This window comes from Puma concolor, chromosome E1 (genome assembly GCF_028749965.1).
Source record: "Puma concolor isolate L17-30 chromosome E1, mPumCon1.1.hap2, whole genome shotgun sequence".
NCBI classification, from domain to species: Eukaryota; Metazoa; Chordata; class Mammalia; order Carnivora; family Felidae; genus Puma; species Puma concolor.
The window spans coordinates 15,498,319-15,515,726 of NC_141680.1; the positions used below are offsets into that span (position 1 = coordinate 15,498,319).

Consider the following 17,408-nt stretch of genomic DNA (forward strand, 5'->3'; position numbering starts at 1 on the left):
CCTGGAGCCTGCTTCAGATTCTATGTCTCCCTCTCTGCCCCTCCCCCACTTGTGCTCTGTCTCTCAAAAATGAATAAATGTTAAAAAAAAAAAAAAAAAAAAAAACTTATGGGGAAAAATAGTTCCTGGGGTCCACACCAGGAAGCCTGTGCCTCCTCTACCTGGGTCAAAGCTCCCCGGCCTGGGGTTAGAGGCTGAAATGTGTAAGTGGCCAGCTGGAGGTAGGCCCCTGGAGAAAGTGCGGGACTCAAGACAGCAGGGAGGAGGCAAGTCAAGGCCTGGCACCTAAGATTCTTAGCTAGACTCTGCAAGGTGTCTTTTTTTTTTTTTTTCCTCTATGATGTATTTCTTTTATTAAATATTAAATGCATGCATCAAAATATAGTATGTTTAAGGTATAGAGGATAAGAAAACTAACATCCCTGAGTCTACTGCTCAGATTAAGACACAGAACACCACAAATACACTTGAAGCATTCCCTGCAGGGTGTCTTAAGTGGCCGATCAGGAGGCACTCTGCAGAGGGGTCAAAAGGGAAAAGCCTGTGAGGCAAGGCCTGAGATGCCCCGTAAACTCATTTATCCTCTTAGGTATGAGGCGCCTGGGATCCTATGGCTGCTAAAACTTATTGTATATCTACATCTACCCAAAATAAAGCTGCTTCAGCTAACGAAGGCACCTGGTTTCTTTGGCTTTTGGTGAGAATTACATCAGCTAAATCATGCATTCGTTCACTTTCCAGACACATATGGATGAGTTCCATGTATCCGTTGGGCACCCCAGCAGTGCCACACCTCCAGTGCTGGAGGCAGGTGACTTTAAGACACTGGTGAGTGCCTTGAAAGGAGGCAGCTCTGAGGAGGGTGGAGGGTCTAACGAGGCTTCCTGGAAGAGGTCCCATGTGAGCCAAGTCATGTGCGTGACAGGTACACAAGTTAGACTTCTTTGGTTGCAAGCAAGAGAAATCTGACTAAGCAAAAGAGGAACCCATTGGAAGGTGTTTTGGGGCTGTAATTGAAAACCCACCTCAAAACGGCTAAAACAAGGGGCACCTGGATGGCTCTGTGGGTTGAGCTTCTGACTTCGGCTCATGGTTCGTGAGTTAGAGCCCCACACCGGGCACGCTGCTGTCAGCGCAGAGCCTGCTTTGGATCCTCTGTCTCCCTCTTTCTCTGTCCTTTCTCTCTCTCTCTCAAAAATAAATAAACATTAAAATTTAAAAAATGACTAAAACAAGATTTATTATGTCTTATCAGAAGTTTGGAGGGGCTCCTGGGTTGAGCGTCTGACTCTTGGTTTCTGCTCAGGTCAGATCTCACACTTCATGAGATTGAGCACCACAGCTGTCCAGCTATGCACTGACAATGCGGAGCCTAAGCTTGGGATGTTCTCTCTCCTCTCTCTCTGCCCCTCGCCCAGCTCATGCTCTTCCTCTCTCTCAAAATAAATAAATAGACTTAAACAAAAAAAATTTTAATTAAAGAAAATGGTTGGAAATCCCAGTATTGGTTGACTCATTGACTTAAGAAAGTCATTACGATTCAGGTTCTCTCCATCTTTTTGCTCCATAGTCTTTGGTAAACTGGTTTGGTCTTTAGGTAGTCCCCTCATGGCCAAAAGATAGCGTGTCAGCACCAGGCATTTCACCCACTCACACTCAGAGGCAGGAAAGAGAACGCCCCTTCCTCGTGTCCCTTCTCAGGAGGAAAAAGACACGTACACACCCCTCCTCCCCAAATCCTTCACTTGACTTTCTTTGTGTCTCATTGGTCAGAATGGAGTCACATGCTCCTATCTCAACCAGTCACTGACAATGGAGTAGCCTAATAAAGTAGACTCCCTCCCTCCATACCCAGCTCCTCTAGAGTACATGGCTACCTGGTAGCTGAATGAAATCTGGATCCCGATAGCCAAGAAGAGGGATGTTAGGTGGACCACTGCAGAAAGAAAATGGGACCCAAAGAAGAAGCTGAACAACCCAGGTCTGGGAAGGGCAAGAACCACGGTGGCTCTGGAAGTCTTGGTGGAAAAACTACTAGGCAGTATCCCCCGGATGGACCCACCTGGGTGAAACAGCTCAAGCTGAGTCACTTGGCTTCAAGTTCAGGTTGAAATTCCTAGAAGACAGTCTAATTTGTCTGAGCCTGGCCACTTGACTGAATCCTGAATTCACTTGCAGTGGGGAAGGGATGGTCTCCCAAGGGAACTTGGGGAGCTGCTTCCCCAAGAAGGCAGGGAGAGGGGAGCAGAAAGCCTATGGGCTGAGATGAGGGGGCAGAGCGGGAATGAGAGGAGCAGAGCCAGACCATGGATGGACTTGTAAGCCATGCTCAGCTGGAGGGACCTCACATCAGTGAGGATTCTTATTTGCAAGCAACAGACATCCAGCCTTGACTAATTTAAATAAAAAGCCCATCTATTTAAAAGTAACCCACAGACTCTCCCAGAGGGTTGGGGACTCCGCAGACAGGAGCAATGCCCCAAACAAAGACAGACACCTCCAGCTTGTATTTCCAATATTCCTATCATAGCCGCTGCCCCACTGGCTCTGTCATTGCCACTGCCTCTGTCCTTGTAGGTCCATGCTTATTTGCATCGCTAACTCCCACTTCAAAGTCTGGGTTACTGGCCTTGCCCAATCTTCCAGGAAGGATGGGAAAGTGAGGACTTGACCTTTCTAGTTTCCAGAGGGAGGGAAGGACTCATCTATATAAATTGGGAGATCTCCCAAATTCAGGAAGAGGCTTAAGCAGTTGGGTGGCCAAGAGGAGTGACAGATGTCCACAACATACTATCCTGAAGGCACCTGGGGGAAGACTGCCAGCTCCTGGGAACCAGGAACTGGGTCTTTTGTCCCCAGTGCCCTCCTGGCATGCTGCCTGGCCCGTAGGAAGGGGTGGAGTGAATGTTTGCTGAACTAATGCATGGTCTGTCAGCCAGGGAGTGACGTGAGCAGACTTCATCAGAGGAGCCAATCGCCCCCAAGTCCAGCAGGAGGTGAGGGGGACTTGGGCTGAGGCCAAGGGAGCGGGCACTGGAGAGCTGTGTTTGCAAACACCTACCTCCTCGTCCCCCACAAACCTCTCATGTGACTGGGGGAGCTTGGTTTCCCACCAAATGGAATCCTGCCTCCTTCTGACTTCTTTCTCTTCAAATTCCCACCCTCCTCCCTACCTTCGCTCTCAGCTAATGACTCCCTTTTACTTCAGGGAGAAAAGAAACCTGGGAGGCTAACTCCATCATCTTGTCATTTGAACATATGGGATTCCCTCCTGTTGCGGCCTGAGAGGTAGTCCTTCAGCGCTGCTCTGGGTCTGTTGCTTTGGCCCCCTCACTCCTATTGCTTCCGTTTTTGTTCCTCTCTCTCCTCCTGAATCATGCCTACAAGCATGCAAACAGGCTCTAGTTTCTTCTGTCTTCAAAAAACAAACACCTGGGGCACCTGGGTGGCTCAGTCTGTTGAGCATCCGACTTTGGCTCAGGTCATGATCTTACGGTTTGTCGGTTCGAGCCCTGCGTCAGGCTCTGCGCTGACAGCTTTGAGTCTGCTTGGGATTCTCTCTCCCTCTCTCTCTGCCCCTCCCTCCCCCTCATTCAAAATAAACAATAAGTTTTAGGGGCACCTGGGTGGTTCAGTCAGCTGGGCGTCAGACTTTGGCTCAGGTCATGATCGCACCATTTGTGAGTTTGAGCCCCACGTCGGGTTCTCTGCTGTCAGCACAGAGCCTGCTTCTGATTCTCTCTCCGCCTCCCCCTTTCTGTCCCTCCCCCACTCGTGCTCCCCCCTCCCCCGCCAAATCAATAAACTTTAAACAACAACAGCTTCCCAGGACTCCACGCCCCTCCAGGTGCTGCCCTGCTTCTCTGCCCCCTTCATAGCCAAGTTTCTGAATGAGTGGCCTCTGGGTGCTCCCTGACATCCCCACCCCACCCCAGTATTCTTCCCTATCCATCTGAGGACAGGCTGGGCCATGTGACTGATGTGAGTAGGAGTGCTATGTCCTGCTTGAAACAAAAGGCAGTAGTTGGCCATGTCCTCTGTCCCCTCTGCCACGAGACAGGCAGGGTTCTGGGCAGACGATGTGTTCTCTGCCCAGATCCCTGAGCAGAGCCCCTGCTGTCCCACCTGAGCAAGAAACCAGCCTCTGTCGTGAGCCACTGAGACCCCCCCCCAAGGGCCACTTGTGTCCTAACTTGTCCTGACTGACACAGTGCAGTCTCCCCATAGATTCCTCCCACTCTAGTATGCACTCTGTCCCGAACTTTCTCCCAGAAAGGAACTTTCTGGCATTACCAATCACCTCCATGTTGCCAGAGGACCGCACCTCTCTGTCCTCACGTAAACCCTCACAGCCTTCCTCTCAGCAGAGGCCACCTTTCTTCTTGAAACACTCTCGGCTTCGGTCACACCGCATGCCCTGGCTTTCCTTTGACGCCACGGGCCATGCCTTCTTTACATTCTAGAACCGTGTTCCCGGAGGCTGCCATCCTGTATCTCCTCTCTTGACTCTCACAGGTGACCTCATCCATTCCCACAGATTTGAATACCATCTCTAGGCTCATGAGTCCCAAGTATACTTCTCGCCTCTGGGCTCCAGTTGGACAGCCAGCTGCCACCAGCTGAATATCTCTGTAAGTCTCCTCAGACTTTGTGTATCCTCAATGGAGCTCCTGTTGGCCCCTACCCCTGCTTTCCCAGGCTCCTCCAGTCTCACTGTACCCTCATCCTCTGGAACCACTCACTGTCCCTCACACTGGTCCCCCGTGTGTCCGGCCAGTTCTGCATCCTAGACATTTCTCCTTCTGTCCACTGCTCTGTGACTCCATGGCCTCGCCCCCTTCAGGCCCCCCCCCATCTCTCACAGATGACAACCGCAGGCTTCTCTGCCCCTCCTCTGGCTCCCCTCTAATCCATGCTCCAACAGCAGCCCCCCCCCCCCCCCGCCCAAGTTCTATCATATTGCTCCCACTTCAGGCTCTTCAGTGGCTGCTTGCCACACCCAGAATTAGATCCAAACTCTTCAACTGAAGCTTTCAAGGCCCTCCAAAGCCTGCCTGTTGCCTTTCTAACGGCATCTCCTGCCCTTCCCTTCTTCTCTCATCTATACCAAGTTTGGTCCTGTCCCAGGGCCTTTGCACCTGCTGTTCCCTCTGTTCTTTGGCTCCTTCCTTTCCTTTAGGTTTCAGCTCAGGTGTCCCTGCTCAGGGAGGCCCTTCATGAGCACACAAGCGAATGTCAGTCTCCTTCCCTCCCATTTGTCTCCGTCTTAACTCCCTCATTGTGTCCACAGTGTCAACTACCCTGTGTCCGTTTGGGCTTGTCTGTTTCCTTTTGCTTAATCATCTCCCAGCTAGAACGTGTAGGTTCCATGAGGGAAAGGGCTGGATCCTACTATTGCAGCACCAAGCACAGAGCTGTTGTCAAATGAATGAAAGAGTCAGGGGGCAGATCCAGAACAGGGTGATCCACAGCCCGGATGTGCATTCTGAATGCCTTTCTTTCACTGGCAGCGAGGAAAGGGTGGCTGTTCCGGGAACTAGGAACGAGGGCTCCTGGAAGAGACTTCGGCACCTGCTTTGCAAAGGCTGGGTCCCATCTCCTGTTTTGTGTCACCCAGTGCCAGGGCCTTCAGGATTTGGTAGATCCCCACCCCTACTCTCTCTCCCTCACCTCCCTTCAATGTCCCCCAGGCAGGCAATAGACACTTGCCCCTGAGGACAGTCCCATCCCCACAGAAGTTCACCTGCCCCACCAAATACACCTAAGATACCACTCCAGTTTCGGTGAGCCTGTCTGGTGCAGGTGGGTCCACAGTTTGCTGTGGTTTGGGAGGGAAGGACGGTAGCCTCCAGGGTTTGGAGGGAGGAGGCAGGATGCAGACCCTCCTCAAAACCTCCTGGGAAAAGCTGGCTCTCAGAGGCCCTTGGCCTTCAGCCTTGAGCTGCCACTGCCCAGATTCTGGGGCTCCCAAACTGAGGAGCAAATCTGAGTAACAGGACACATTTTATGAGCCCCAGAGGGACTTCCCGAGGTAAAGGCAGAACCTACATATCCTGGGCATTCTGCACAGAGCTGGCAGCTCCAGCTGGGGAGGGATGGACTGGGAGAAAGGCCAAAGTAGAGGGGTCAAGATCCCATCCCCACCCGCTGTGTCCTGGGGACAGCCAAGGCCTGGCAGGGAACTTGAACCTGGGTCTGAGCCTCGACTCAGTGTCCCATCTCGCAGGTCCCTCTGCCAGGCTTCTGGGGCCCAAGAGCACCAGGGTGGGTGTGGTGAAGGCCAGAGTCCGCTGGGGGTTGGGGAGAGCACACAGTCCTCCCCCTCATGAATGCCTCCTCTACAGCTCCCCCTGGGCTACAGTTCAGGGGCACAGCCTACCCGAGTGTTTCCAACACCCAATAAAGCAGGTGCTCTGCCTCCCAGTTCCCGGACTAAGAAACTGAGGCTTTGGAAGCTTAGTGATCTGTCCGAGGTGGCCCAGCTGAAATGTCTCTCGGTGGGGCTGCTCCAGAGGCCAGACAGTACCAGGGTACCCCCCCCAGGGAGGCACCCCACATCGAGAAGGTGGCAAACACAGCAAAGCAAAGATGGGGAGCCTGGTTGCTCCAGTGAGGCCTCCTGAGAGCACGGCAGCCCAGTTAGCGTGGCATCCCGGCCAGGCCTGTGCAGGGGGCTAGCCACGGCAGATGGAAGCCAAGGACTGTTCCAGTAAGGGGCCGCCCGCTTCCCAGCCAGGAGTGATCCCGGAGTAAGGATGTAATGCAGCACATCAGGAAGAGAGCAGGAGCTAAAAGCAAAGCAAGAGTGAGTGCCGAGATAAGACGCGGATATCACAGACCCGGGCCCTCTCTCTGGGCCGGAGCTCAGGGATGCTGCAGGATGAAAGGACCCAGGCTGCCAGCCCGTTGGTGGCATCCAGAGACAAATATGTGCTTGCATACACACATGTGCCTACGCAGATGCTGTGAACACGTGCACACCTGGCCGTGTACACACACAGGTAAACGCACAGAAGCACACATGTGCATAGGCATGCCCAGACCCATGTGCACACATATACGCATGCTCTGTCTAGGCCCAGGCCTGCCTCCGGGGCTGCAGGCACTAGACCTGAGGTGTGGGTGTGGGTGCCTAGAGAACATTCCTGCTTCATGCCTGCCTGCTTGTCCCCTCCCCTGCCTGTGCCCAGAGATTTTTTGTGTGTGTTTGGGGGGGGGGGGTGCAATTTGGCCCTAGGTAGGGTGACTGACTTGTGCTGGTTTGTTTGGGACTTTACGGTTTTAGCACTGAAAATCCGGAGTCCTGGGCAAAGCCACATTGATCACCTGCCCCACGTGTTGGACAGGCCTGATGTGTATGTGCCCCTGCAGAGTGCTCCTCACCATCTGTCCCCTTGTGATGGCCCAGGGGCCCTCCAGAGAAAGCCAAGGCCCAATCTACTCTTATTAGAGACCTCAGTACTAATGAGAACCACTATGTTTATTGAGCACCTACTATGAGCCAGGCCCTTGGCCTAGGGTTTTCTTCTTCTTCTTCTTCTTTTTAATGTTTACTGATTTTTGAGAGAGACAGAGAAGGACAGGCAGAGAGAGAGGGAGATACAGAATCCAAAGGAGGCTCCAGGCTCTGAGCTGTCAGCACAGAGTCCTACACGGGGCTTGAACTCACAGATGGTGAGATCCTGACCTGAGCGAACTCTGACCCCCAACCGACTGAGCCACCCAGGAGCCCCGTAGGGTTTTCTTCTTAAAAGAAACACATAGCAAGCTCCTGGGTGGTTCAGTTGGCTAAGCATCCGACTTTGGCTCGGGTCATGATCTCAAGGTCTGTGGGTTCAAGCCCTGTGTCGGGCTCTGTGCTGACAGCTCAGACCCTGGAGCCTGTTTCAGATTCTGTGTCTCCCCCTCTCCCTTTCTGCCCCTCCCCTGCTCACTCTCTGTCTCTCTCAAAAATAAATAAGTAAATTAATAAATAAACAAACGTACATGAAAGAAAGAAAGAAAGAAAGAAAGAAAGAAAGAAAGAAAGAAAGAAAAACATGACTGTGTTCTAGGCACCGTTTTAGGCCCTAGGGCACAGCAGGGAACATACCAGACAAAATCACCGTCAGTGGGAAGGGACAGAAAAGGAACAAGAGAAATAAATAAGTGATGTACTTTATTAGAAGAGCATAAATATTAGGGAGGAAAATTAAACTGAAGGAGACCATTTAAAATAGGCTGCTGGGGATGTGCCTGGGTGGCTCAGTCAGCTGAGCAATCGACTTGATTTCACCTTGGGTGGTGATCCCAGGGTCGTGGGATCAAGCCCCGTATCGGGCTCCAGGCTGAGCATGGAACCTGCTTGGGATTCTCTCTCTTCCTCTCTCTCTCTCTCCCTCTATCCTTCTCCCCCTCTCCCCAGCTTGTGGTGTCTCTCTCTAAAAAAATGTAAAAAATAAATAAGACAGGCTGCTAAGGAAGGCCTGACTGAGAAAGTGACTCTGTGAGAGACCCCAATGTTGGGGTGAGGGCAGGGGCCCCACAGGTATCCTGGAGCATGGGCAGTGCTCCAGAAGGAGAGAGCAGCAAAAGGCTGGAGGCAGGACGCGCCCAGCACGTGAAAAGAGGGAGAAGAAAAGGCTGGGGGAGGGAGGAGAGGCGGCGGCCAGGGCCCTAGTGACGACTAGAAGGTCTTACTGAGCACGATGGGGCCAAGGGGGTTTGATCAGAGGCGCCACGTGCTCTGACTCAGACTTCTGCTGCTGTGTCAGTGGAGATGTAGGGGCAAGGGTGGGAGCCCGGGGACCACGCAGGAGACTATGGCGATGGGCCAGGCAAGAGATGATGGCGGCCCAGGCTGGGGTGGTGGCCGGGAGACAAGGGTGGGTTCTGGGTATGTCCTGAAGCTGAGCCCACAGGGCTCCCGGCAGACTGGGTATGAGGTGAGAGAGAGGAGTCGGCGTGACTCTGAGGTTCTCACCCCAGCTGCCAGAATGAAGGAGCCGCCTTCACCTGAGACGGAGAAGATGCGTGTGGAGGAGGCCTGGGGGGCCGGGGAACGGCGGCTCACCTTCGGACAGATTGCGTGGGATGGACGGAGAGATGGGGAGGCAGGTGGATTACAGGCATCTGCAGCGGGGGCCCGCGGAGGGAAGCCCTGCTCTGCCCAGGCTGGCTGCCTCGTCTCCGGGGCTGGGCCGGGCGGGGGCGCTATAGGAAGTGGCCTGCACTTGGGTGTGGCGTGCAGGGACAGTGCCAAGTGGCCTGGGGCGCCAGTCGCTCTGTGAGCACAGCCAGCCTGGCCCGAGGCTGTTATCTGACCGGCAGAGCCATTTGGTTAGCATCGATTGGCTTAGAGAGGAGCAGCTGGCAAGGCCCGGGCAGGAGGGAGGGGATGCCTGGCCCTGTGCAGAGGGAGGGCGGGCTGTGGAGCCGGAAGGATAGGCCACATGGCTGACAAGTCTCTGAGGCTCAGAGAGCCCCTAGGGACCTGCCTGGGGGCCTTGGGGGGATTCCAGTCCATGGGGCTGTCCCTGCGGGGGTGTCGACAGAGGTGGCCGCTTTGGTGCCAGCAGGTGGCAGACTCAGGTCAGGGGGAGGTCTGATGAGGTCTGACTCAGGTCAGATGAGGCTGCCCTGCCTGCCCCATGCAACTTGGAGCTCCTGGATTTGAGGTCAGGGGCGTGAGGCCTGCTCTCCCACCCTCTTCACCAGCTGTGTGGCCACTTCTCTGCGGGTGCCTCATTTCCTCTGCAGTGGTGTGGTAGTATGGGGCTTCCATGTAAAGAACCTGGTGCATGTTTAGGAGTGGGTCCTCATTGGTTAGCTCCCTTCCTGGGGGGAAGCTGAGGACCCCTGCCATTCTAGACATTTCTAAACATCTGGCCTGGGACGGGAGCAGGGGTCCTGTCAGTGCTGGTTCCAATGGGGACCTTTCTGGCCTCCCCAGGCCTGGGTTTCCCCAGCCTAGCAGGGCTGGTGTTACAGCTTCTTTGGGATCTCTGGCTACTTGGGGGCTGATTGAGGGGGACTGGGGTAAGATGTGGGCACACTGCCGGTTTCCATACTTCAGTGCCTTTGTACACACTGTGCCTTCTTCCTGTTATGCCTTTCCCACCCACCCCGCTAGGTCCAGCCCCACAGGGACATGCATAAGCACATCTGGGGCTGCCGAATAGACTGGGTGAGGTGCTGACCATGCTCAGGCCACTCACCCGCTGCCCAGCGGGTGAAGGGTTTTGGGGTTTGGAGGAAGGAGAACTTGCATACAATAGAATCTGTACTGTGTATCCTCTATACTGGCAGGGGAGCAGAGGGCTTAGTGGAGGAGGTGGTGTAGGGGTGGCAGGGATGTTTCCTGAGCTTCTTACACACACACACACACACACACACACACACACACACACCCATTAGCACCTGCTCTGGGCCCCGGCACCTGGTCAGACTGCCTGGTATTGTGAGACCTCCTATCTGCTAATGAACCCAGGAGGACTCACCCTGGCTCATCCCTGGGCTCCTCCTTGCCCTATCACATTGGACATTCTAGGACTTGAGGCAAATATTGAATGGAGGAAGGAATGAATGAGGCAGAGGAGCCTCAGGTGAGCTCAGATGGGGGGGGGGGCAGGAGCTTGGGAGTCCGGGTGCATGCCCCTGGAGGAGAGCTGAAGGAGGAGAGCCTGAGGAAGGGGGAGCCCAGCCTGGCTTTCTTCAGCCCCCTCAGGCAGAGCAACCCCTGCCGCACCCAGGAGGGGGCTGAGGAAGCAGATGGGAGGGGGCGCAAGGCTCCTCCTCAGAGACTTACATGGCTGCTAATTTGCAGTCTTAAAATGCACGGCAAAGGCACCGGCCTCGGTGTTAGTACATTAATCAGGCAATCAGTGGGTTGGGGCTCCCACCAGCACACGGAGGGGGCACAGGAGAAGCTGTAGCTACTGCCTGGAAAGAAACCCAGCAGGTTTCCAGACCCGGGGCACCCGCCGGCTCAGGCAGGGGTGCCAGAGGTGGGTGAGCTTGTCTGGGAGGGCTAGTCTGGGGCCTTGGAGATGTGACCAGCTTCCGGGGTGGAGAAGCAGACTCAGCTGAGACCCACCCCAGCACCCAGTGGAAGGGGGCAGGGGTAGTGCAAGGGCAGCTTCCCTGGCCTGGGTCCCTGGCATCTGGGCAGTACTGAAGGACAGAGAGCAGCTCCAAGCATTGGCCGGGGCCCCTGCCTCCTTCTGGGACCCTCTGGGAGGAAGGGAATGGGTGGCTCCTGCCCTGGGTCTTGCATTTACCCAACACACCTGCCAAAGTGTGTTCACAAGCTGGCCGCTCTGCCCCGACCTGGATTTTTGGGCATTTGGCTTTTCCCCGAAATGGGGATCTCCGCCTAGTTTCCCTGTACCCCAACATTCCCTGGGGCACCTGTCTAAGGAAAGGGTGTGGCTCTCCATGGGGTCCCCCAGCTTTTCTGGGGACATTTGAGAGAACCCCAGCCCAGGGGCCTCACAGAGACATAGCCACAACAGCAGGGAGAAGGGTCGTCTGCCCCCATCAGGTCAGGGGGCAGGAGAACCCCCTACGACCACACAGTAATTCTGAGGATCAGAGCATCGCGAGCAGAAGCACTTTGTAAACTTCATAAGCTGCACAAATGTCGAGCGGTATTAGTGCTAAGCCTGCCACAGCTTACCCCTGCCCCCACAGTGAGTGTCCCTCTGCTGCCAGACTTCAGGAAAAGCCTCTTTCTTTGCAGTCCCACCCCCCGCCCCCAGGGTCTGGTGTGGCACTGTGTGTCCCACAACCACAGGTGCGTGGCCGTGGCCTGGTCCCTTTCAGCACAGTGAGCACTGTGATCGCCCCACCGAGCGGCAGAGCAGGGGCCGCTTCCCGGGGGCAGGGACCCTGGGAGACAGCAGCCTGGCCAGGGGTAAGGAGTGCGAGCTGAGAGTAGGGAAAGGGAGTGTCAGTCTCTGTGGAAGGTGCAGACAGTGTGAGTTGGGCCTTCATCCCAGCCCTGGCTTTTGGTGGCTCGAGGCATCGGGCAGGCTCCCCGAGAGTCAGCTGAAGCTTGGGGTCCAGGCTCCTGTCCCCCCCTGTCCACACTCTTGCTTCCCCCTGCGGGGCTGGGACCCCCCCCCCCACCAGACCAAGGTGGGGAGTGGGGGGGCCTGGAGGTCAGACCCGAGCCTCCACGTGGGGCAGGCTAGCATAGCGATCATCTCCTACCCACGTTACAGAGAGGGAAACTGAGGCTGCGGAGGCACCAGCCTCAGGCTTAGCCTGCAGGCTGTGCAATGGTCGTGGTGACTGAAGACACTGCAGGAGCCACATGGAGCGCAGGAGCCCAGCCCAGGAAGGTTCCTCACAGCTGCACTGCCACCGCCACCACTGCCACCGAGGTCATAATTGCTCTGAAATCGCAACCGAACCCAATTATGCAAAAACAAAATTATATGCGATGATTTTTATGTTGGAAACGTTTGGTGGAAGCCGGGTGATTACAGGGGGACGGGAAGCAGCTGCCACTCTCTGGGAGCCCATAACTCCCAACAGCTGGGAACTGTCACTTATTTACGATGCCATTTCTGCCAGGAACGAGGGGGTGGTGGCTAGGCCTGCCTGAGCCTGACCATCAGACTAGGGCAGCAGCAGGGCCTCAGAGCCTGGCCCAGTGGCCCCTCTGAGGCTGGGAGTGGGGCGGGTCTGAGATCGGCCGGGAGGGTAGGTTCTTTCTACATGCTCTGGGCATCGCTGACGGCAGCGAGACTCGGCTGAGCTGCCGGCAGCCCTGACCTCTCCCCAGAGGCCCGGCTGGCCAAGCTGGAAGGGACGGGCAAGAGGCCAACCCAGGCGGGGATGAGGTGGCTGCCGGGCCCTGCGGGGTGGGGCTCTACCAGCCTGGAGCCTGTCTTTCCCACGCCGGCGCGCCTGCCGGGCAGCCTGGGGCAGCTGCGACCCTGGAAAAAGGCAGGTAATGATGATCGTCCATAATGAGGCTGCTCCGATAATGAGCACGGGGCTATTATCCGACCACAGGCTGGACACATCCGAAAATAAATTATTTTAAGGATCCATTAACGAATGCCTAATTAATGCCCAATTAGAGGGAAGCTACAGAGGAAATGCTCGGGACAGTCGAGAGGCGAGGCCTGGTTTGCAGCCACAGCCTGGGAGTTTAGGTGGGGAGAGGGGAGAGGCCAGAAGGTGGACCTGATGGGGGGCAGCAGCTAGCTCCTGGTTGGGGGGGAGTGGGGGTGGTGCAGAGCCTGGCCACCCTGATGCCTCCCCCAGTCCACACACATGGGTCCTCTTAGTACATCCTCACGGCACTGGAGGGGACAACTAGTATTATTTAGAAACTGAGGCCCAGAGAGTTTGTCACATATTTGAGGATGCGGGAGGCATGGTAAATGAGACCTCTTTTGAGATGAACTTTGGTATCGTGCATGCATGCTTGCCTTGTTATTGAGAATAAATACAGAGACTCCTCAGGCCTCCGTATGTTTACTTTGCTAGACCCGGAGTCTGCCCCACTATCTGTTCATGTGGATAACAGCGAGTGAGTGACAGAGCTGGAACAGGAACCAGAGGCTGGCTTCTGTGGCCTGGGGTTGTGACCCCCACCCCCCACCCCCCGCAGGGCTGACAGAGCCTGAGGGGGCAGGACTAAGGATGGCGGGCAGCCCAGGCTGGGGAATAGAACCCCCAGTACAGGTGCAGGGCCCCAGTGTTATCTCACGCCAGGTGCGGGCCTGGCTTGGGCTTGAGCCCTGCCTTCCTCCCATCTGGAGCCTCCCCCAGGGGACTGCCGTCCCAGACTGCCGAGTTCGGCGCAGGCCAGGACAGAGCCTGGCCTGGGAGGGTGGCACACCCACCAGCCCCGCACTCCGTCTGTCCCCCGCGTCCCCCCGCCGACCCTGACCTGGCTGTGCTCTGTCTCCCCGCCAGGGTGCTGTGTGGAACTGTTGCTGCTGCTGCTAGCCGGGGAGCTGCCCCTGGGCGGCGGCTGCCCGCGGGACTGCGTGTGCTACCCGGCACCCATGACGGTCAGCTGCCAGGCGCACAACTTTGCCGCCATCCCCGAGGGCATCCCGGAGGATAGCGAACGCATCTTCCTGCAGAACAATCGCATCACCCTCCTCCAGCAGGGCCACTTCAGCCCCGCTATGGTCACCCTGTGGATCTACTCCAACAACATCACCTACATTGACCCCAACACCTTCGAGGGCTTCGTGCACCTGGAGGAGCTGGACCTTGGCGACAACCGGCAGCTGCGGACGCTGGCCCCGGAGACCTTCCAGGGCCTGGTGAAGCTCCACGCCCTCTACCTCTATAAGTGCGGGCTCAGTGCCCTGCCGGCAGGCATATTCAGTGGCCTGCACAGCCTGCAGTACCTCTACCTGCAGGACAATCACATCGAGTACCTCCAGGACGACATCTTTGTGGACCTGGTCAACCTCAGCCACCTGTTTCTCCATGGCAACAAGCTGTGGAGCCTGGGCCAGGACACCTTCCGGGGGCTGGTGAACCTGGACCGGCTCCTGCTGCACGAGAACCAGCTGCGGTGGGTCCACCACAAGGCTTTCCACGACCTCCGCAGGCTGACCACCCTCTTTCTCTTCAACAACAGTCTCTCCGAGCTGCAGGGCGACTGCTTGGCGCCCCTGGCTGCCCTGGAGTTCCTCCGCCTCAACGGGAATGCTTGGGACTGCGGCTGCCGGGCGCACTCCCTGTGGGAATGGCTGCGGAGGTTCCGCGGCTCCAGCTCTGCTGTCCCCTGTGTGTCCCCCGAGTCACGGCAAGGCCAGGACCTGAAGCTGCTGAGGGCCGAGGACTTCCGGAACTGCACGGGGCCGGCGTCCCCGCACCAGATCAAGTCACACACGCTCACCACCACCGACAGGGCCGCCCGCAAGGAACACTACCCGCCCCACGGCCCCGCCAGGGACAAGGGTCACCCGCACGGCCATCTGCCGGGCTCCCGGCCGGGCTACAGGAAGCCCGGCAAGAACTGCACCAGCCACAGGAATCGCAACCAGGTGTCCAAGGCAGGCGCCGGGAAGCAGACCCCCGAGCTGCAGGACTACGCCCCCGACTACCAGCACAAGTTCAGCTTTGACATCATGCCCACGGCGCGGCCCAAGCGGAAGGGCAAGTGTGCCCGCAGGACCCCCATCCGTGCCCCCAGCGGGGTGCAGCAGGCCTCCTCGGGCCGTGCCCTGGGAGCCTCGCTCCTGGCCTGGATACTGGGGCTGGTGGTCACTCTCCGCTGAGGACCTGCGGCCCCAGCACCCAGCACTGCCAATGTCCACCAAGGAACAGAATTTCTTTTCTTTTTTTTAACAAGCGGAGGATCTGCTGGGTTTCAGGCAAAGGCTGGTAAAGCCTTTGGCTGCTGTCTGGGCCCTGCCCGGTGGATTATAAACCCACAGTGTACAGCCCCAAGTGGGAAGGGATTAGCGCATCACATCCTGCTGTCCCGGCCAGGCCCTGCCGAGCACCCATGGACAGCACCCATCCAGCAAGGCGGTTAAAGCACGCAAAGTGAATCCTTCATTAGCAACCATGGGACGGTGCCCCACAGGAGCTGGGCTCTGTGGAATCCCGGTCGTTGGAGAGGTCTGAAGGGCCCCCCGCCACTCCTGGAGGAAGCAGGACTCAGGAGAACAGACGAGGCTCACCCAAAAGGCTGGCTCCACCAGCCACCTGGGAGCACAGGAGCAGGTAGCATTTTGGCTCTTGCCTGAGGCCACGTAGTCAGCCTGCCCTAAATCCAACCCTCAGTCCCTCCCTCGGGGGTAAGGCCTCATTCCTGACGTCTCAGGCTACCCTGGCAGACCCAGGCCTAGCTGCTGGGCTCCAAGAACCAGTTACCAAAGGAAAGATCATCAGAGGCTGAAATTTAGAACTGCGTCAAGTGCAGTGAGGCTCTCACAGGAGGTGCAGTTTTATAACTACGTCCACTTATATATATACACACTCTCTACATATATATACACACAAATGCACAGCACCGCCCCCCCCCCCCGCCCCACTCCCCTACCGGACTGTATGTCTTCTCATGTTTATAAACTATACGGAAAACTATTATCTGTTGAACTAAGGATTGTACTGGTGATTTCTAGCAAGAAAAGAGTCACAGGATTTTTTGTCTAGAATCCCAACCTGGCAACAACAGTCACCCTGTAACCTGGGCTTGCCAGGGCCTAGGGCAAAGGGTCAGTGGGAGGGGTCAGGGAGAAGGGGAGGCAGCAAGAATCACTTCAGGGGACCAATCTTCTTAGATGTTCAGAGCATCACCTTGTTTTTATATGCAACACGAGTCCGGCTGCCGCCCCAGAGCATCCCATAACCCCCACCGTACTAGCTAGCTGTTGTCGTCAGGGCGAGAAGTGAGAAGCAGCTCATTGGACATCAGGGAGCCAGGCCCGGGGGCCGGGCTTGACGGAGAAGGGGAAGGAAGGGACTTTGGGTCTCTTTTGCTGACGGGCAGGAAGCATCCACAGTGTTAGCCCAACAGGCTGGACAGTGTCGTCAGCCTAGCGCTTTGCCAGCAACGGTCTGGACAGGCCAGGGAGACTCTGGGCATGAGCCCAGGCCTCCAACATGGCTCAGCTGCTGAATTTTTCCTTGAGGCTCTTTGATGGCCATCCCAGCAAGGGTCCTGTATAGGTGGCAGGAGGGAAAGCATCAGGTGGCCTTAGCAGAAGGGGGACAAGAGGGCATTTCAAGAACCATCTCAGGCACTTCTGCATTAACGGAGGCCCCATCCCTCCTGGCCCTTCTGAAGATGCCCAGAGACGGGCAGAGGTTGGGGGGGGCCAGACTCAGGGGTCAGGAATGGGGACGTGCAGGGAGTGGGCAGGCAAGCCCAAATAGGGGACAGCGGCTCTGGTCAAGTCTGGCCATGCTGCCGGCCAGGGCCCCTGGAGACACAATCTCCTTTGAGCTTTCCACAAACCTGAACTCCCCACCAGAGAGGATGTGTGTGAGGAACAAGAAAACACTGAATCCAATTAAGAGAGAAAAATAATAATAATAAAATTTCTCTTGGACAAGAACCCTGTTTCTCATTTCCTAACCCTGCATTCCTGAAATGGTGGCAGATCCCAGATTTTGGTGGGGTGGGCGAGGCTGGCCGGGCACAGCACGTTTGTTGGTGGGAGGAGCCGTGTGGGGCAGAGGCACACTGACTCACTGGGATGCACACGTGCACACGCGTGCGAGCACGCACACACACACACACACACACACACACACGCTTGTTCTCTGTTCCATGGTCCTTCCCTCGCCCTCACAGACATGACTCACTTCCTACACTCTGGCTGCGCTGGGTCAGCCCAATCTCCGTGGCTCTCCCTGGAGCAGGCCGGTCCTGGATCCTTCCTGGCCTGTGCCCAAGAGCCTCACCTGCGGCACCTGAGCTGTTGACTGTTCGGGGG

At 56.5% G+C, this 17,408-nt stretch overlaps 1 protein-coding gene and 1 pseudogene across 1 annotated transcript in view; both read left to right on the plus strand.

The window, feature by feature from the left end:
* RTN4RL1 (reticulon 4 receptor like 1) overlaps positions 1 to 17,027 on the plus strand; it is a 73,136-nt gene extending 56,109 nt beyond the window's left edge. Inside the window, exon 2 of the mRNA XM_086686329.1 lies at positions 13,915 to 17,027. Coding sequence (XP_086542455.1) covers positions 13,915 to 15,239 — 1,325 coding nt within the window. The 3' untranslated portion in view covers positions 15,240 to 17,027. The remainder of the gene's footprint in view (positions 1 to 13,914) is intronic.
* On the plus strand, positions 9,423 to 13,139 carry LOC147574138 (uncharacterized; annotated as a pseudogene).
* Positions 17,028 to 17,408: the final 381 nt, after the last annotated feature.